This window comes from Paecilomyces variotii, assembly GCF_004022145.1.
Source record: "Paecilomyces variotii strain CBS 101075 chromosome Unknown C8Q69scaffold_11, whole genome shotgun sequence".
NCBI classification, from domain to species: domain Eukaryota; kingdom Fungi; phylum Ascomycota; class Eurotiomycetes; order Eurotiales; family Thermoascaceae; genus Paecilomyces; species Paecilomyces variotii.
This window is the reverse complement of record NW_021167150.1, coordinates 252723-271222: the sequence shown is the minus strand read 5'-3', so window position 1 is coordinate 271222 and position 18500 is coordinate 252723. Positions and strand designations below refer to the sequence as shown.

Below are 18500 nucleotides of genomic sequence, written 5' to 3'. Positions count from 1 at the left end.
TCGGATCTGAGCTTTCTAGTTTCTACCCTTGGGTGTAGAGCATCCATTGCCTCATGCAGTTCCCAATCATGAATTAAGCAAACGGCCTTTATTATAGAGATTCCTTCTCTAAAATCTTTATCCTCTATTATCTCTAGTCGGTTGCTGGTAGCCATTCTTCAAACCCCCATATTCATCCTCAAACTATTCTACATATACATCTGATTGTAACGCACCCTTCTAAGCTTATATTCTGACGTGCGCCCAACTCAAGTTGAGTCAATTGCGATAATTTCAAATACGATACCCCAAAATGGCTGAATCTGCACCCTTGTTGGAGACGAAGATGGTGACTCCAAGGTGTATGTCTCCCAAATGTTACCGATTTCTCCGTTCAAGCCTAGCTGACAGATTTCCAAGCCACTTTTACATTTGCAAAGGATACTCCGCACGGGACACGTCCCCAGGCCATCGCTCATCGAGGATATAAAGCCACATACCCGGAAAACACAATGAGCGCATTCAAAGGAGCAGTAGATGTAGGCGCACATGCTATTGAGACGGATCTACGTTTGACCAAGGACGGCGTGGTGGTTCTTTCACACGTAAGATTAAGATTTCTTTTATAAGCTTCTGGCACAGAAATGGTCGCCAACCAGGCTGGGCAAAGCTTATTTTCAAACTATGTATAGGATGTTACTCTCAAACGCTGTTTTGGAAAAGATGAACAGCTCGCAGACTGCAATTGGGACTATGTCAAGACGTTGCGCACATTGAAAGAACCGCACGAACAAATGCCTAGATTGAAAGATCTTTTGGAATATTTGGCAACTCCGGGTCTTGAAGATATTTGGGTATTGCTTGATGTCAAGCTAATCTTGCCGAGTCTGACGGAAGTCCTGATGGGAAACAAAACCGTTCAAGCAAAGCTTGACAATTACGCCGATGATCTTTTCAGGTCGATTGCAGCTACATTAGCAGATGTTAAGCCATCATCGTCGCGCCCGTGGAATCAACGTGTGTTGGTGGGATGTTGGGCGGTAAGTTTAATTTTCATACCATGCTCTACCCATGTTTTCTTCGAAATGCTAATATATCTTTCTATATATAGGCAAAATACCTCCCCCTCTGCACAAAATATCTACCTGAATATCCAATAATCCACATTGGATTCAACGTAGATTACGCACGTCAATTCCTCCAAATTCCTAGCGTCAACATCAACATGTTTCAAACGCTAATAATAGGACCACGTGGAAATGCCTTGCTTCAGGAGGTGAAGAAGCAGAAGCCGGATCGCTCAATACTTCTCTGGACAGTGAATGAAGAATCGTGGATGAAATGGAGTATCAGGCAAGAAGTCGATGGCGTAATTACTGATGATCCCAAGAAATATCTCGAGGTATGCAAAAGCTATGATAAGCTGGAGAAGCTACGCCACTCTTGGGAGTCTTGGAAGGCTATTTTCTGGATGCATATGATGGCTTTGGTATTCGGTCTGGCTTTCAGATTGAAACACGGGCTGTGGGTCGATGTAAAAAAGGTTAGGAAAAATCAGGAAAGTTGAATATAAAGAGACGGGATCGCTGTTGTCGGAATGGAAATGTCTAATATCTTGATTCGAGGCCAGTGAGTGTCCTTCTGGCTTGTAGTGGCTCTGATTCGTGTTGCACTTAGAGTTAGACTGTGTCGTCTTTCTTTGGAATTATTTGATCATCTGGACTGAAAATCTCAACAGCAGCACAGGAAGATATATTCAGATGCAGTGCTTTTCTGTTGAAGACCTTCCCATGGGTGGAATTTGCTGAGAAGAAGAAGTCGGAGAATTCTGCCAGGAACTCTCTAGTAGGAAATCCCTGCAATTAAGGATTGCAATTGCATGGTGTTGTGTTGTTCCTGGTTTCTAGATTCTACAGTCGTCACATCAGTTTTTATCGTTCACCGTTAGTCGGATCACAAAGACGGTCATATTGATATCCAAGCTGTATGTCTATACTATTCCGAACCGTATCGGCGAATCTTACGAATTTCGGGCATTGTATTTAGAATCAAGCCTTAGTGTGATCTCGACCACCTTGCCTTGCAGTAAGTTCAACTACGAACTTCATCTTCTGCTTCCGTTATATGGGCCCCGTTAGGTTTACTAACGCATAACCCACTTGCTATCTATTAACTCCTGTACATACAGGAGCGTTGTTCCGAGCATTCCTTTTCGCACCCCGAAAGGATTCGGGCTTCCCGATAACCTTCGCACCCGACAACGTAATTGACATATACACTTGGCCCCCCGCAACAAGATATAAAAAGATTCACGTATGCTCATCTTCAAAACACTCACAGAAGTCTTATTTTGAATATCAAGTCATTTTATATCAGCTATCATAATGTCGGAGACAATTAAGCCCGTCAGCATCCCCAACATTGCTTGGGAGACTGCCGCCAATATACTTCTCCCGCCGAACTTCGACAAGAACAAGAACTATCCCGCTGTGGTGTCTGCTCACCCCATCGGATCCTGCAAGGAACAGACCGCAGGAAATGTCTATGGAAAAGCAATGGCAGAGGCCGGTTTTGTGGTTGTCACCTTTGACGCTTCTTTCCAGGGCGCCTCAGGTGGTGAGCCACGGTTTATCGAGGACCCTGAATTCCGCGTTTCCGACTTTCGCTTTGTCGTCGACTACATCCAGAAACTGCCATACGTCGATGCAGAGCGTATTGGCGTGCTTGGAATCTGCGGCGGAGGTGGCTACGCGGTCAACGCAGCCATGACTGATTACCGCTTCAAGTGCTGTGTCGGTATCACACCGGTCAACTTTGGTCGGCTCTCCCGCGAAGCCTTTGGCAATTTCGACCCTGTCGCCACTCTTGAGAACATAGCTAAGCAGCGTACTGTCGAGGCCCAAGGTGGTGACCGCCTCGTCATTAATCTTCTCCCACCCTCTGTCGAAGAGGCGAAGAAATCGACTACGGACATCGACGTTCTTGAGGCAACCGAGTACTATAAGACCAGCCGTGGCCAGGCGCCCAACGGGTGCACCAGCGGTCTCTTATCGTTCAACAGCGCCGCCCTCTCGTGGGATGCCTTCAACCACGCAGAGGTCCTCATGACAAGGCCCCTCATGGTCGTCGTTGGTGACAGGCCCGGGGGCTTTGGCGCCTACCGCGATGCCCTGGAGATTCATGGCCGGGCAGGCTCCAAGGAGAAGCATGTCGTCGTTCTACCTGGGGTTTCACACTATATGTTGTACGACAAGCCTGAGGCGGTCAAGCCTGCTCTCGATCAGGTCCTTCCTTTCCTTAAGAAGCACCTCGGGGAAGCCAGGTAGATAGAATTAATGCTATGATTTGGGACGAAATGAATGAGATGAAAATATTGAAAGAGATTGTGTAAAAGTGCTTTTTGTCGAGCATTTTCTTCAGATGAAAGTTCCCATATGTACATACATGCTTTAGCTAGCCCTGATCATTGATCGTGATGAATCCTCCTCCACGGTAGTATCTCCAGTGCAGTAGAAAGTGATTAGATACGGGTCCTTCTATATGCTTAGTTGTTTTAATTAATTTCCAGTTTGGGATTAGATTTTAACGTCTCTCCCTTTCAACAGTCGAAGCCAATCAGTCTCCAGATATTTTAATTCGGAATTATTACAGTAGAACAAGTAAGCCAAAAGAAAAGGGTTGGAATTCATTCCCTCTACCTCAAGCCGATAGTCCATTCCCCGCCAAGAATAAGCGTAGTTCTACTCGATCTCCTCAAAGCTCCAGCTCCTCCCGATACAGACACTGCTGCCTCGCGCAGCGGAAAACATAAGCACAGCCACGTTCTATCTGCCCACGTGAAGTCTTCCCACATTCACACAAAGGGTTCCCATCTCTGATGCCCTCCAGATCATCAAACACCATGCGGTTGCATTTTTCGCAAGAATAGAACGGTCTGTTGATATTACCGTTGTTGTTACCCTGGGTCTTGCGGCGAGTCATTCTAAGCTCACAGCACCGTGGTGCGTGTGGGAACAGCTGAGGGATTTCTTGTGCCATTATTGGGGGGTTGCTTTTGCGAAACGGAGAGAGGCAAAGCCTTTGGCAAGTTAGCTTGACTCGGACTGGATTGTATGAAGAGGACTTACAGCATATATAAACGGTCGTATATTGGCTATCGAAGAGATAACGCAGATGCAGGAATTTGGTTGGCAGTTAGATGACAACTAGAATGACTGAACAGCTGGGATAGAGAGAGGACATGGACCTGGTATTTATAATGCGAGATCTGCCCGTCTTCTCCATCTTTTGGTAAGGAGTATACCTGGTGGAGCTGGCAAGGCTCGATTTTCCACCTTACCAGTTCCATAAAGTGTGTCCTCTCAAGTCCATGTGATATACGCCTGATCAAGAATTGGGCATTTCGCTTCGATTGAGTCATATGTGAGACTCGTGCTGGGCGTATCGGATCAGGAGAAAAGGAGCATCGACGCATCTCTATAATGAGGTACAGAATCTGAAAAAAGGCGGCTCGGTTTCCACTGGATGACAACCACCCAACTTCCCAATGCTAGTCCTTATACTGCATACTTTGATTGGACTGAGACTGTTGGCACACTCTGATGTTCAAGTACCTCTACGTCATGCTCGATCTGCGAAATTACAATAGGTGTAGATTGATGCATGAATATACTGAATATTGTAGCATTAGTGCCAGGATAATGAAGCGGTAGATGATGCTTGCGAAGGATTGGGCAAAGGACAGACGAATAGAGATGCATGTTTGTCGGGAGTCCAGCGCTCGCGATGCGCTATCTGTGCCTAAGCAGCTGGGCAGTGAAAGAACGTGGATTGATCAAACAGCAACCCTCCACAACTTATGAAGGCTGCGCTCCAGGTCGCAAAAAAATAAAAGAATGCTCGATTTCTGTCTGTGTTATTGGTCCGCTTTTGTCGCTTGCCAAGAGCAGTGAGACGATCTTCGACCGTGGCTCGATTCTTTTCTTTTATGTGAGATTGGTGAACTTGCTTATATTTCAGCCGTTATAAACAACGCAACACTCAGGAAAGGCTCGTTTCTCTGCTATCCTATTGGCGAACTTGCGCCATTGCAACACCACCCATAGAGAAGACTCGATCTATTTGAGAATATTCGCGGCACACGCGCTGCCAATACTTCGCTCAAGGCGAATATGCTTTTTTTCAACACCTGACACCCTCCCGAAAACGATGCCTTCCCAAGACATAAATACCCGTGAGTTTCCCTTGTATTGTCTATTTTCTTCATTATCCTTTGCTTTTTCTACATATTCCTTGCCTATTTTTCTTTTGCTTTAGATCTTACTCCACCACTCTTCGAGTTTCCCTAGCTGACCAACCTTTCGAGATGTATTATCCTCAATTCTCAACCAGTGGACCATCTGCCACCAACGATGAGCTTTTCGACGAGTTGTCGTTCCAAAATGAAAATGAACCTCATTATCAACTCTTGGATCCCAGCCTCTATCCTTCGGCAACCGATATGCAGCCGTATCTGTGAGTGATCCCTAATAGAGATGCACTAGGTACCTCGAAACGTCGGCGGCTCGATTCCACCAGAGAACAGGCGACATGAAAGAGAACTTCCCACTGGCCGCGATAGAAATGTGTGAAGGGGGCAGTTGAGATGAGCTGAGCTATCCACTGTGAATGTCCTGCTCGGAAAGGCGTTCAAGGTAAATGAGCATCGTCGCCAAAGGACAATTAGGCTTGCGCAATAGACGGGGAGACAGCTAGAGGGAATCCAAGATCAAGATCAATGGGACAGAGAAAATCGCCTTTCCGGGTACATGTCATTATATCACGCGCAGAATAGCCTTGCAAATACGATTGCATAATCCCCACCTGTCCGCTGCATTATGATCCGTAATGTTCAGCTATATATATGCTTCTCCCCGCCAGGAGTTTAATCTCGACACTCCTGACGACGTTCGGTACACATGAAAATATTAGAGGAGGATTGTGGAGGACTAATGTTGGTTGTGAGTAGTGGCGGTGTCGTTTTGACGGATGGAAATCAGCACGATTACAGCACGGGTTCTATTAACGCTCCTTTTCCCCAAGGAGTGAACGGTTTTTATGATGAGCAGCTTCTTGTCTCTCTCACTGGGCAGAGTGGCACTCAGTCTGATTTCAATCAACTCGGCGGCCCTAACGAATCGTCAAATTCAGTCGGATTGGGTCTCTCTAACCAGTCTACCGATAGAGAGACCAACCAGCACAGCCCTGCCATTTATGAAGACTATAGCCGGTCAGTAATCAACCAGCCACTGCAACTGGTATCGTGCTAACACCTCTACAAACACAGGGCTTTAGCGGGCATGTCTGAGCAGCCAGGAACTCAGTTGCAGCAAGATAACGTCCTGATTCGGAGAGTCCGAGAATCGCGGCCCGTACCTATTGAAAGACCAGCTACGCCGCTGAGCGAATCGTCCTCAAAGCTCAAATGTCACCATCCGAGATGTAACCATGAATACGTCTACGCCCAATCTCAAGGACTGCGTAAACACGAAAGAATCAAGCATAACTCGCCCAAACGAGGACCTGGTCGAAAAAGAACTAGATCAGCAGCATGACGAACTCGACTCGAAGTGACATCGGAAATTCATGAGAGGCGTTTGAAAGTGTGATCATCATGGGATTTACTAGTTAGGCGTCTTGGATATATGTACCTCCAAGTATACAACGCAACAGACGGGCCCCTTGTGCAAAACTTTTGCATATCATGGTCTTGTTAGAACCTTTTTCCGTGTGTAAAAATTCCTTGTTCAAGCACTTTATACCTTACGTTCAGCCTAATTTGTGCATTTAGCTCTGCTGATAGGTGACTTATTAACTCTACTTAGTCCCCATGCCATTTCACCCACATATTCTACTCTACTACAAGTGTTGCCACTTTATATCTTGTAACGGGCCTCTTGTCCTTAATATAGATGGATCGGGACCACAGGAAGTATTTCTATCCTTTTTCACTTCAACGCCTATTTTCCATGGCAGATCCACATTCTGTTGCTTCCAGTTCGGTAGTACCTATTGGTTTTGCCCTTCAGAGCAGTAGATCGCTCACTGAAGCTGTTAGGTGCTTTGAGAGCATATAGAAGGACTTTTTCGAGAGTTGAGAGAGGAGCTCGATATGTTCGCTGAAGGTCTTCGCTCTTTGGAGCAGATGGCCTTGGAGACCATGAGGCTGAATTGATCACTTTGAAGCTACCTTTACTGCAATAGGGTGAAAATTGTAGGGGCGAAAAAAAAATGCGGTATATGGGAGGCGATATTATAAGCTTCACATCCATTCTATGGGGCAATAGAGATACATCCAAAGCTCCTTAGATTATAATCTGGCAATTATTATGGTCATTAGACTCTAGTCCCTTCATTACTACCACTTCTTCCACTAGCTAGGTACCTCGAGAAATACAAATTTGACAATTTGACCGTATTCATAATATCCGACTTGAAGTTTGCCCATGGTTGTAGGACTCCAACGAAATGAACGGGGTGCAACGCGTGACTCGTGGTACGGCGGAAGCTAGTGTTGAGATCGGGGAGGGGCTGGAGTAAGAGGTCTCGTGAGTTGAAAAAGGCAGTAGTAGCTATAGCCATGGTGGTTGTAGTAGTAGTTTTGCGAATTCTGGTGCGTTAGTAAGAAGTAAGCCAAACAATGTAATGGGTAAAGAGTAGGATCCGAGGCAAGATACCCAAACCCTGTTCCCCGATCCACTCCCAATCAACACCACAAACCGAGAAGAACCACAGATATAAATAAAGGAAGAAATAGAAAGAGTAGAGAGGAAATATCGCCAGGTACGCTGCGCCATAAGAACAAGCTCTGCTTGTGTAAAGACTAAATCGGACTGAGGCGGCACGGGAGCGCTGTCGAGCAAGGCGTGAAAGGGCAGCATAAGCTGCGCAGTGGCAGCAGTTCGCGTAATTGTAGTCTCTTAAATACAATATGGCTGCTGACTCACAGCGATTTGCCTTACCAAGGGTGGCATAGTTGGAGGAACTGCCTGTCGGAATGCATTGATAGATGCCCGAGTTAGAGGAGGTGTGTTGGGTGGTGCAAGTTGCCATTTTTCCAAGGTGATAGTTCTTGATCTCTGATGAACTATCATCAAAAGAACAATCCGCACATCACCTTCCGAGTTCTCAAACCACCACCGCACATCTTCACGCAGTTTCGCTAGGGACTGGGCGTTCCCAATCTCAATAACAAGGGTTGGCCACGGAAACGCTGCGTTCCCATTTCCGAATCTAGATCCTGGATGAAAGGACTCATCCGCCTCTTTTGCTTTCATTGAGGCAGTTGGTTCGTGTGTAGTTGCTCGGCCCCAGAGATAACTATCACTCAGGAGTGGAAAGCCCATCAATACAAGTTTATTGTCTGTGAGTCTAGTGAAGACTCCAAGAGGTACCTCATGGCTATATCCAGGTTTAACTTTGATAATAGCCATATTAGCATCTAATTCCAGACGGCAATTTTTCATGCCAAGAGGATGATCCTCATGTTTAAGCTTATTCAAAGCATGATCCGAAAGGCCAAGAACGACGAGATATTGGTTGCCCTCTAGATCATTGTCTTGAAGGCTTTTGTGAATGGATTCAAGCGCATCCTTGACACGCTTAAAAGTTGAGAATTGTATGGTTGCATGATTGGCCGGAAGGCCTGGGAGTGGATTGTAAGATGTAACTCGTGATGGTGATGTATATGCCATAGCGGACCTAGACGATATAATCGAAGGTTTCCTCAACACCAACGAGGCCAGCAATAGCACCCATCAGGTAACCCATCAGTAACATTTCGGCCAGTTGGAGTGGCTAACGCCAAAGACAGCGTCGAATAATCCGCTTCTAACCGCATAAACCCAGAGTTCCAGATTATGTGCTGATACTCTGCGGAGTTCCATGTCGTCATTTGCCAACGCTAATTCGACCATAATGTCCGTTACGTCCGTTTCTTCAGCCACGTTCGCTGGAGGAACGATTTGTCCTTGTCTATCAATAAATTGGTGGGTATATAGCTTTGGTGCACCCTTTGTGACCCGCAGGAATACGTCGCTGCCCACCTTGCGGTGGGCTGGTGTGCTAGGTTTTGGAAGTAAGATGTTTGCTTTCTGGATAGCCTCGTCCCTTCGTTTCCTCCATGCCTTCATCCGTTCTATACTAGGTGGTCGCCATATTTGATATGGATTTTGTCGGCGTACAAAGCAAACGCCAGGTGGTCTGCATTCATCTGTTACACGAAGTTCCCGCATGGAATTGGATCGAACCTACTAGATTACTAGGATCTAGATTCTTTGTATGCTAGAGATAAATATGGGGTCAAATCCCCCCCTAGACCTAGAGTCAAGCAAGCAATTCAGATCCTGCTTCCGTGCTGAAGGATTCGACAGATTTAGAGAGGGATCTGGACGACGGAGAGATAGAGAGATAGGAAGAAGTCTTGGAGGAATACTGGGAAGCATCGCATATATAACTGATGTACTTGCAAGTGAAGGTGCACTCTCCCCCTCCTCTCAGCCTGTATATTTACTTGCTAAGGTGGAATTCTCTAAGGTGAACTGGAAATCTTCACAACGCCACTTTCATTGGTACTATAATCTGATTAATTCACCATGTATGGATCCAAGGTGAATATCTCCAACCAGGCAAAGTTCCAAGAAAACCTAAGGTTTCCATATGTTCGTGTGTGGACGCCGAGCCAATATCGGTATTGGATGATTGCAAGAATATCTAAAAGATTCTTACAAGTTAAAGCAGACTGTGTCCGAAGATCAGCAGCTTTCCAGCGATATACGGATTCTCCTCTATCATGATGAAATAGTTGCTCAATGACCACGTGTGGATAGATTATGGATTGCCGATTTTCCGCTCTTCGACAAAAAAAAAGTTCGGTTCGGCAGCTGCTGCGCCTCTCCATATCTAGGTGCCTAGAGTGATATACATTATAGTGAGCTAAGGAAAATAGGATAGGAAGCAGGGAGTTCATATTTATCAATCACAATGAATTAATCGTTCATTTGAACTCGTTGATGGTCTGTTGCGGCCAGAGATCCCTCATGATTATGTGCGATTTTCTGGAACTTGTGTGCGTGGTACCATTTCAATTCGTGAAATATATCCTGAACTGAGATAGAGATGCGGTAAGAGAGTGCATGTCAATTTTCAAGAGGAATGTCGAATTAAAGCGGTCGAATTTGCGAAGGAAGCAGCTGGACCATCGAACGTGCACACTCTTTCAGGAAGATATTCTGCAGGAGATAGTTATATAAACGCTATCATCTTCAGAGTCTCTAGGCTCGGACTCCAGAGATTCTTCACCATCGGCTGACGATATGAATTCCACCTGATCATCTTCGGCGGCTTCCAGTGATGGTCAACTACTTGACCTCACTATCCCTACTGGAACAGTGATACCTTTTACTATGTGGTAACAATGGAATAGGCTTTATTGATCTTGCACATGTCGACCTTACATATACTGTGCATGATATACTACCTAGGCATACTCAGAGCAATACTCCATAAAGCTAGCTGGATAAAGCTGGTATTTTACAATACACCTAAGTATGCTACTATCACACACCATCGGTCTACTCAAGTGTAACCTGGAACTTAGAAAAGTGAACCATAGGGACTTATGCCAACTAGGTTAGCTTGAACTATATGATATTAGATAGTATATATCAGCTCTATAGATCTTCGGTCGGTATTTCACATGTCGCATGTCTATTCAACTTGTTTTTGCCCCATACTTATGTTGATTGTTCCCATATGCCGGCGGGAATGTGATCGGGTGCCTTTAATTAGATCTTGACAAGCCGCTGATGCGACTGATCTCACGTACGGTGAGCGCTTCTTCCAAAAAGCGTATGCATGATACGGTCTATTCTGAACCAGTTCAAACCATATGGATTGACGAATAGAGCTGTCGTAAGACGTGATCGTCTAGGGCAGGGTCTAGGATATCCAATCCCAAGGACGGAGGGCGGCTAAGCGGGGGGTGTTCCCTGATCGTCCACGGACAGAGCTCCCGACAGTTATCCCAAGTGATAAAACTGTCTGCTGGATGGATTCTCTGCGCAGCCCAGCTCCGATCTGGGTGTGTGGTGGTCTTCCCCAGACACCGCTGGGTCCAGAAGAAGTACGTCGCTTGCTTTGTTTCGGCGTGGTAGTATGGTCGTTTCTTCGGGCACTTCAATACTGTGTCACAAGAACTGCACGCCGACATCCGTTTGCAGGAGGTGCAGAAAGAATCATATAGATGGCAGTATAATGTCTGACAGACGCTAGATAGCCAGAGATCCATCGATCGATGCGCACAACCGAAACGCGGCGTCATGTGTTGCTCCTTTCCCAGTGCTGTTGGCTCGGTCGATAGATGATACTCGGTCCGTACGAGCAGCCGTCCAGCTTCGTCCAGCTCCGGGTAGATCTCGATCTTCAGCTCCGTCTTTCCATATCTCGAAACGCACGAGTGCCAGCAGTAGCGTTCGGGCGGTCGATGCGTCCACGACAAGCTCATTACCTGCAGCACCTCTTCTCGTGCCTTCAGCTGATCAACAAGATCAAGCTTGTCCCGAAAAGTCAATTTCTTGCAAGGACACAGATCGACAATCCCAGCCAGCTCCCCAAGATTGCACGTTCGAACCTCAGCACACCGTTTTAATTCTTTGGACGGGAAAGCATCAGATGGGTGCAACTTCAGGCATTTCGAACAGAGGCGCCACTTCTTATCTTCCAACAGCTTCATAAGCTTCCATCTCTGTGTCGCAAAGCTCTGCTCGTTTTTATAGTGATGAAACAGTGGCGCAAAATCTTTGTCGAACCGAAGCGTTTCTGAGCGAAGAGCAGAACCGGAAATTGCGAAAAGCCGCCTGCACGTTAAAGCCAAGGTTGCTTCCGACAGGTGATCAAGATACGAGACTATATGGAATAGTAATTCCGTGGGAAGTTCGAGGAGGAGACATCTCTCCGATCCTTCTCCTCTGTTCTTCCGCGCTGGCGATCGCTTCGCGTTGGATCGTTTCCTCGTTGTCTCTGTTAAGGATATGAGTCTCTGCAAGATGCGTCGAGGCGCAGTCCGGAAGGCGAGACGCGATTGTCCCGGGTCCATGGTTCAGCCCTAGGATCCCGAATAAATATCCTTGGGGTCGAATGCTAGCAGCGGAGTGAGAACAGGTAACCGGTCGGTCCTTGTCATGGTCGTGAGCGCGACATTAATATGGATGATGACCTGGTGAATAGCCGCCCTTCCAGAGACCCCGCGTGAACAGCGCCCATGAAGTACCAGTGTGACAAGGGTACCTCACGCTCTTCAAATAGTCAAGCGCAAGTACCGGATTTGTACGCAAACGGAACACGAGGCCGGGGCACGCCGCGAGGATGTAATCAGCATTACATAGGATGACCGGCAATCTCGCGAACCTTAACAGGGGTCCATGAGAGATGTCTTCCAGAGTCGTCCTTGTCTGGATCTCCCCCAGGTTCTAGTTCCGTCTGTAACATGTCCTGAGTGCCCAGGGCAGCGTTGACGCCGTTGCGTTTCCGCATCCGGCGGCCGGATAGGAACATTCATTCAGCAGTTGGAAGACAGCAGAAAGGATTGGGCATAGACCGTCGGGGACATAGACCAGACCTGGCCCCCAACCGGCGCTTACCGTGAGATTCTGTGACACAGTCAACTGATGGCGGAATATCCAAGTCTCATGACCATAGTCTGTCTTTGATTCCCCTCCAGATCGTCGTTTCTTATCGCGCTGGTCGGGCCGACAATTAGGGGTTTTAGTAGTTGTGATAAGATCGGACGCTGATTATGTCATCTTGTCTTGAGATGCCGAGGCTCGCAGACCGCGATTCATCCAACAATAATATATGTCCTTCGTCATTCGTTTTCTCCTTTCAATTTTTTTCCCCTCTGCATCTATAGATCCTGTTGTTTGATCTGTTCTGTGTACAGTTGTTGCCTTCAATCACATCCAGCAGTAAATTGTACAGATATATAGACTTTTCTCATTGCGCTGCGCATTTCTGCATCCGCGATGGGCCTGTCCTCGTGGCTTCTTCCCAGCGGCCGGGTCTCATTTCACCATGCGAAAGATAACGAGCTGCTACTCTCCAAGAAGTCGGATGATGCAGATGTGAAGTCTCAGATCTCATTGGCAGATCTATGCCGTGCAGCGACACCTTCATCGTGCCAATTAAACCCGTTACTCTTCAATGGACATCTACAGACCGCCTACACCACTATCAAGTCCCATGATATCCCAATCTACTACAAACGGCGGATGTTCCAGGCCGACAACCCTCAATACAGCGGACAATTCGCCATTGACTTTGTCGTGGAGCCTTATGAGACACCCACCGATCCAGAGGTGACTGATGCGGCCCGGAGATACACGCTCCCCTCGGGCCTGCCGCCACGGACTGCTTTCTTTACCGCAGACGAATTTGCTTCCTTGCCTTCATCTGACTCGAAGCCTATGCTGGTCATGCTCCATGGGTTGAGTGGTGGCTCGCATGAACTCTACTTGCGCCACGTGGTTGCGCCGCTCGCAGCCTCCGGCCGGTGGGAGATCTGCGTAGTCAACTCTAGGGGCTGCGCGCAGACCAAGATTAACAGTGGCGTTCTGTATAACGCTCGCGCGACGTGGGATGTGCGGCAAGCCGTCAAATGGCTGCGAAAGACCTTCCCGAATCGGCCGCTTTTCGGCATTGGTTTCTCCCTGGGCGCGAACATTCTCGCCAATGTAAGTACAGTACATTTTCCTATGAGAGAAGACAGCGAGTTGTATTGATATTGACATATGTTGCAGTACCTCGGAGAGGAAGGTGATCATGCCCAGTTGAAGGCCGCTGTGCTCTGTGCCAGCCCATGGAATCTGGAGGTCGGTTCTCTTGCCCTGCAGAGGACATGGATCGGACAGGAAGTCTACTCCAAGACAATGGGTTCGAATATGAAGCGTCTGTTTTCGCAGTATGTTTTCCCGGAAGAGAATCACGCGTCCGTATGTTCGTTCTAACGTATACTTCCTAAGGCACCTGGAAGAGGTCTCGAAGAACCCGCGTGTGAACGTAGAGGAAGTTCTCAAGATCACATATCTTCACGAATTTGACAGGTAAGTTCTTACCAGAAGTCCCTCTCTGTTCTATCTATATCTGACCCGCTGGCAGAGCGCTACAAGGTCCGACATGGGGTTACCCAACAGAGGGCGCCTACTACCGTGACGCTTCCTCCATCGACTCTCTCCTGGCCATCAGGATTCCGTTCTTTGCAGTTCAAGCAGAAGATGACCCGGTATGGGCCTCGAAGGAACGACTTGGAAATAATGACAGCTAACATGATTGTAGATTGCGGCGAAGGAAGCTCTACCATACCAGGAGATCACAAAGACACCATACGGTGTCATGTGCACTACATCGTGGGGAGGCCACCTTGGCTGGTTCGAATACGGTGGGGGTCGCTGGTTTGTGAAGCCGGTACGTGCTGAATCTGCGATCGCTCTAACAATATACGTGTCGCAGCAAGGAGTCTGGTAACGCTGCTAACAACTCGTCTAGGTGACGGCATTCTTGAACAAGATGGCCTTTGAGGTGGACCTCGACGCCCCCCTCGTCGTACAAAACCCAGAAATCATTCCAGGGCGGATCTCCAGCCAGAAGGGGCCCAACAAGGACCCAGACACAGCACCTCGACCGGATTTCGACCCTATGCGCCGCAAGCTGGCAATGAACATGGACAAAGTTGAACCTTGATCGATCGGATATCATTGTTGTATAAGACCTCGACACGTCTGCTCTTTTGGTGGAACCCCCTTTCCCTTTCATGATAACGACAAATATGGCGCTTTTGGGAGGAAATGAAGCACAATGTACAAGCCAATCGGACGCCAAACCCCAACATAGAGACATAGAATATAGAACCGGTAGGAGGTATGATGCAATATTTAAGCAAAGGAAACACTCTTCCGCTTTCCCTTCGATTTTGTACCGTTACTCTCGGCTTTCTCCGATTCGTTGGATCCCATGTCACCGTTGCTCTTGCGCTTCTTCCGGCGTAGGGAGTCCTTGGTCTCTTCCTGTGGAAATCGTTAACAAGATACCAATTCCAGCATATTGCCAAGTGACAGCTTTGACGTACGAGTTTTGACTTCTTCTGTTCATGCCTTGCTTCGGCTTCCTTTCTCTTCGCTTCCCGGATCTCTTCCATCTGGCGCGCCTTCATCAACTTAGACTCAATCTGGCCCTCCTTTTCGGCATTGACCATAGCAAGGATTGTCATCATGCTCTCCTGTGGAACAGAAAATAATCAAAATTAGACCTAGACACCCAGACGTATGGACCCGCAATACACACCTGATCATCCACAAACGTCTTGCCCTTCTTCTTTCCCTTGGGCTTCACCACACCAACGGGGGTAATCGTGTTGAGCGCAGGCAGATCAAGCTCCTTCTCAGTATACTCCCTCTTCTTCTTTTTCTTCAGGTTCTCGGGCGCCGTGCGCGCCTTGGATTTCACTTCCTTTGGCGGCGGTCGCTTGACTTTTGCGCTGGACTTGCTGACCCGCGAGGCGGAGGATAGAGTTGACGGCTTGCCCTTTGAACCACCCGAAGGCTTTCCAGCAGAGCCCTTGGACGAAGATCCTCGGTTTGGAGCCATTGCGTCTGTAGTTCTCGCTCCGCGAGAGAAAGTTCTGATAAGGATCGGCGAAATGCGCGGAAGATGGATATTTTTGTACGCAACAGAGGTTTGGAAGGGATACCTGGGAATTTGATTGCCAATTCCTTTAGTTACTGTACTCGGGACAGCAACAAAAAAAAGGATCCGACTAACGATCTGTGGATAGGAATGGGCTGATTTCCATCGCCTTCAAAAAAGCAACCCGCCGCAGCTAAAGAAATTTTTTCAGAAATGGTAGGCGGTGAAGCTGCACGAAACGGGCATCGGCCCGCAATGCCGCCGAGGGACGACCTCCACCATCCATCATCAGATCCGCGATACTCAGGCTCATCGTCACTGAACCTGTCCCTGTCCCTTTCAGCCCTCTCCCGAGCTGGTGTCTCCAGGACCAATTCGCATACCGGGATACAGTGTTTTATTTTCGACACCATGACTATCAACCCAACATTCCTCGCGCAGAAGACGCGCTCCTGTACGTCTCCCGGTTCCCCTTCGATGATCCGAAACTTGCAAATAGCCTAGCCCGCATTGGTCGATTGTCGGACTGACGATTTTATCACCTCTACAGCTGTCAACTGGGCTGATGCAAAGAGACGAGTGCTGCGATCATACAGACACTGGCTTCGAGCGGTCAGTAGCCCTTCCAATTCAGCATGATGTCGCCATTCCTGCACTGCCTTGTCGGTTTCGAGCCTCGCGCATAAAATGCCATTGAGTGCACATATTACGATGTCGCAAACCTGAATATCATCCAGCTGCTAACGTGATGGCGTCTTGATAAACAGTCCCCTGAGATCCAGACCATGTACTCCCTGAACATGCCCGTCTCAGCCATCCGGACGAAGATCCGCCAGGAATTCGAGCAGCACCGCTATGTCAACCAGCTGAGCGTTGTCGATGTCCTGATTCAGAAGAGCAATGCTGAGTTCCAGGTCAGTCAAGAGCTTTTTTTCAATCCATCAATCGAGGAGGGAGGTTGTTATGGGGATGCCGACGTGGGGAATCACATATCCCACTACCGCCGCGTTATATGGGATTACTTCCTTATATCTATGGCTTCTCTCTATCTGTTGCTCTTAGTTTTACGAGAGATTTCTCTGCGAGCGCTTACTGACATGTATAAACAGGAAACCCTGAACTACTGGAAGCAGCTGTCCCACGTCATGAAGTACTTCCGTCCTGAGGAGGACCCTACTGCTCGGCTACCGCCCAACTTCATCTCCGGCTTCCTGGAGGGCCGTAACTAAGTACTTTCTCGGAGATGGTGAACGTTGTCTCTTTTCATTCCTGTTGGATTATCTGCAGTCACTACTCGAAATCAGCGAAAATGCATACGAGACGATGAAAGAAATCCTACCCTATCTTATCCTATCCGCGTTTCCATGGCGTAACAGACAGATAGAATCATGTATATATTGTCAGAGTAGCAAGTCGAATTTTCTTTTTCTTTTCCATTACCTACTGTACAAGAGTTTCATTCTTCCTGGATCATCTAGATGAAGACAAATAATCTTATGCTTCGTATCATCTCTATTCTTCCTATAGCTTTTTTCCCCGCCCACCTCTATCTATCATATCTTAACAGGAAAATGCAACTCCCACATATGGTATTCATAAAAAATCGATTGCAACCAAGTAAGCGAACCAAATCAGCTTCTTTTCACCATAGACAAAAACAAGACGAAGGAAAATAGCTTTTTTTTTTCTCAAGCAGTCATCCGATCCTGCTGCGCAGCATTGAACTCATCACGGGCCGTGGTGAACTTGTCAGTCACGACATCACACAGGTCCATCAGGTCATCGAGGCCTTTCTCTAGTGCTTCGACTGCTGTGGTGGAGTCTGGGATTTGTCAGTATGATTAATATAGATGGTTATATTTTGCGGAAAGGAAACTCACCATATGTCTGGATACGAAGATTCATCTTGGCTTCTGAGGGATGAGGAATGGTGTAGCCGCAGAATTCGACGGAGGGGCTTTTTTGGGATGGTATGTTAGTTTTTTTCTTCTCTTTCCTTTTTCTTTTTTTGGGATTGTACGGAGATGAATAAAAGGGACTTACTTCTTCATAATGACATATCGGAGAGCGTTGCCTAGTGTGTGATCTTCTCCCTCGAATTGGAAGGAGGCTGCTGTCTCGGTGGCTCCGGGTAGCTGTACTCATGGTTAGCTGGGCGGTTCTTCTCTGTTCGAGTCGTGGCATGACATATGGGATCGGAAGCAGCTCGTCGTGGTTAGGCATATTGAAATGAGGGAAGACATGGAAATGAAGAAATCGAGATGTAAATGAAGACGGCAATAAACATCCAAAATAACAAGAAGCATAGCACATATATCCGCTATACAAGAGACACGCAGAATCCAACGGAAATCATCACAGCAACATGCCCTGATCATCAATGCAAGCCATATACGGCACAGGCCAACCCAGACATGAGAACTCCAAAAGCCACACAGAAAGATTGAAACAGCACTTACAACAACGATGGGCTTCTTCTCCATTTCGAACTCTTCGTTCTCGAACTGCGTCTGTTCCGGCTGTGCGTCCAGCATGGACTGGTCTTGGTCCTGGGAGTGTACTGACGACGGCATGCTGGCGACCAGGGTATGTTAAAGTCGGTGTGTCTCTTTGTCTGCTTCGGGCGGCCTCCCTCTCTAGCTGCTAGTTTGCTCTCTCACTGATCGACCAGAAGATGACCGATTCTAGAGTATCGCTGACCTTGCTCTCAAAATTGGGTCAGGTGATAAGATAGAAGATTATTATCGGCGTCCTTTTTTTTTTTTTGCCACTTTTTTCCCGCGCAATTTCGGGGTCGTCGGTCTTCT

General features: G+C 47.5%; 8 protein-coding genes across 8 annotated transcripts; 4 read left to right on the top strand and 4 right to left on the bottom strand.

Annotated features, from left to right (window-relative positions):
* Positions 1-292: 292 nt before the first annotated feature.
* C8Q69DRAFT_509469 (putative glycerophosphoryl diester phosphodiesterase) lies at positions 293-1546 on the top strand (the record flags this gene model as incomplete). The annotated part of the gene is made up of 4 exons (XM_028633094.1): positions 293-341; positions 400-584; positions 672-1019; positions 1091-1546. The coding sequence occupies 4 exons, from the start codon at positions 293-295 to the stop codon at positions 1544-1546; spliced, it is 1038 nt and encodes a 345-aa protein (XP_028482528.1).
* A 535-nt stretch (positions 1547-2081) lies between these two features.
* Positions 2082-3471, top strand: C8Q69DRAFT_74326 (Alpha/Beta hydrolase protein). The gene has a single exon (XM_028633979.1). It carries the CDS (start codon positions 2364-2366, stop codon positions 3303-3305), a length of 942 nt encoding a protein of 313 aa, XP_028482527.1. The 5' UTR covers positions 2082-2363; the 3' UTR covers positions 3306-3471.
* Positions 3472-7238: 3767 nt separating this feature from the next.
* Positions 7239-8767, bottom strand: C8Q69DRAFT_500729 (hypothetical protein). Its single transcript, XM_028632349.1, has 3 exons — positions 7980-8767; positions 7738-7901; positions 7239-7627 (listed from the first exon to the last, which is right to left on the bottom strand). The coding sequence occupies exons 1-3, from the start codon at positions 8709-8711 to the stop codon at positions 7354-7356; spliced, it is 1170 nt and encodes a 389-aa protein (XP_028482526.1). The 5' UTR covers positions 8712-8767; the 3' UTR covers positions 7239-7353.
* Positions 8768-10897: 2130 nt separating this feature from the next.
* Positions 10898-12112, bottom strand: C8Q69DRAFT_406742 (hypothetical protein; the record flags this gene model as incomplete). The annotated part of the gene is made up of 1 exon (XM_028628133.1): positions 10898-12112. The coding sequence occupies one exon, from the start codon at positions 12110-12112 to the stop codon at positions 10898-10900; it is 1215 nt and encodes a 404-aa protein (XP_028482525.1).
* Positions 12113-13037: 925 nt separating this feature from the next.
* Positions 13038-14751, top strand: C8Q69DRAFT_509465 (putative alpha/beta fold family hydrolase; the record flags this gene model as incomplete). Its single annotated transcript, XM_028633093.1, has 6 exons — positions 13038-13745; positions 13812-13972; positions 14034-14114; positions 14170-14293; positions 14347-14475; positions 14557-14751. 6 exons carry the CDS (start codon positions 13038-13040, stop codon positions 14749-14751), a joined length of 1398 nt encoding a protein of 465 aa, XP_028482524.1.
* An 86-nt stretch (positions 14752-14837) lies between these two features.
* C8Q69DRAFT_74180 (hypothetical protein) lies at positions 14838-15814 on the bottom strand. The gene is made up of 4 exons (XM_028633978.1): positions 15758-15814; positions 15352-15688; positions 15137-15286; positions 14838-15074 (listed from the first exon to the last, which is right to left on the bottom strand). The coding sequence occupies exons 2-4, from the start codon at positions 15652-15654 to the stop codon at positions 14943-14945; spliced, it is 585 nt and encodes a 194-aa protein (XP_028482523.1). The 5' UTR covers positions 15655-15688; positions 15758-15814; the 3' UTR covers positions 14838-14942.
* Positions 15815-16230: 416 nt separating this feature from the next.
* C8Q69DRAFT_406926 (hypothetical protein) lies at positions 16231-16922 on the top strand (the record flags this gene model as incomplete). The annotated part of the gene is made up of 3 exons (XM_028628137.1): positions 16231-16305; positions 16461-16607; positions 16803-16922. Coding segments are annotated over 3 exons (342 nt in total), but the record flags the coding sequence as incomplete, so codon positions are not given.
* A 459-nt stretch (positions 16923-17381) lies between these two features.
* On the bottom strand, positions 17382-17834 carry C8Q69DRAFT_406931 (DNA-directed RNA polymerase; the record flags this gene model as incomplete). The annotated part of the gene is made up of 3 exons (XM_028628138.1): positions 17382-17515; positions 17574-17650; positions 17737-17834. Coding segments are annotated over 3 exons (309 nt in total), but the record flags the coding sequence as incomplete, so codon positions are not given.
* Between the last annotated feature and the right edge of the window lie 666 nt (positions 17835-18500).

Coding starts and splice junctions, on each gene's coding strand:
- C8Q69DRAFT_74180 (XM_028633978.1), bottom strand. CDS start 15,654: ATGGCTCCAAACCGAGGATCTTCGTCCAAGGGCTCTGCTGGAAAGCCT. Junction 15,287..15,351: donor AGACGTTTGTGGATGATCAG/GTGTGTATTGCG, acceptor TCTGTTCCACAG/GAGAGCATGATGACAATCCT. Junction 15,075..15,136: donor AACAGAAGAAGTCAAAACTC/GTACGTCAAAGC, acceptor CGATTTCCACAG/GAAGAGACCAAGGACTCCCT.
- C8Q69DRAFT_74326 (XM_028633979.1), top strand. CDS start 2,364: ATGTCGGAGACAATTAAGCCCGTCAGCATCCCCAACATTGCTTGGGAG.
- C8Q69DRAFT_500729 (XM_028632349.1), bottom strand. CDS start 8,711: ATGGCATATACATCACCATCACGAGTTACATCTTACAATCCACTCCCA. Junction 7,902..7,979: donor CTCCAACTATGCCACCCTTG/GTAAGGCAAATC, acceptor GCCACTGCGCAG/CTTATGCTGCCCTTTCACGC. Junction 7,628..7,737: donor TATATCTGTGGTTCTTCTCG/GTTTGTGGTGTT, acceptor CTAACGCACCAG/AATTCGCAAAACTACTACTA.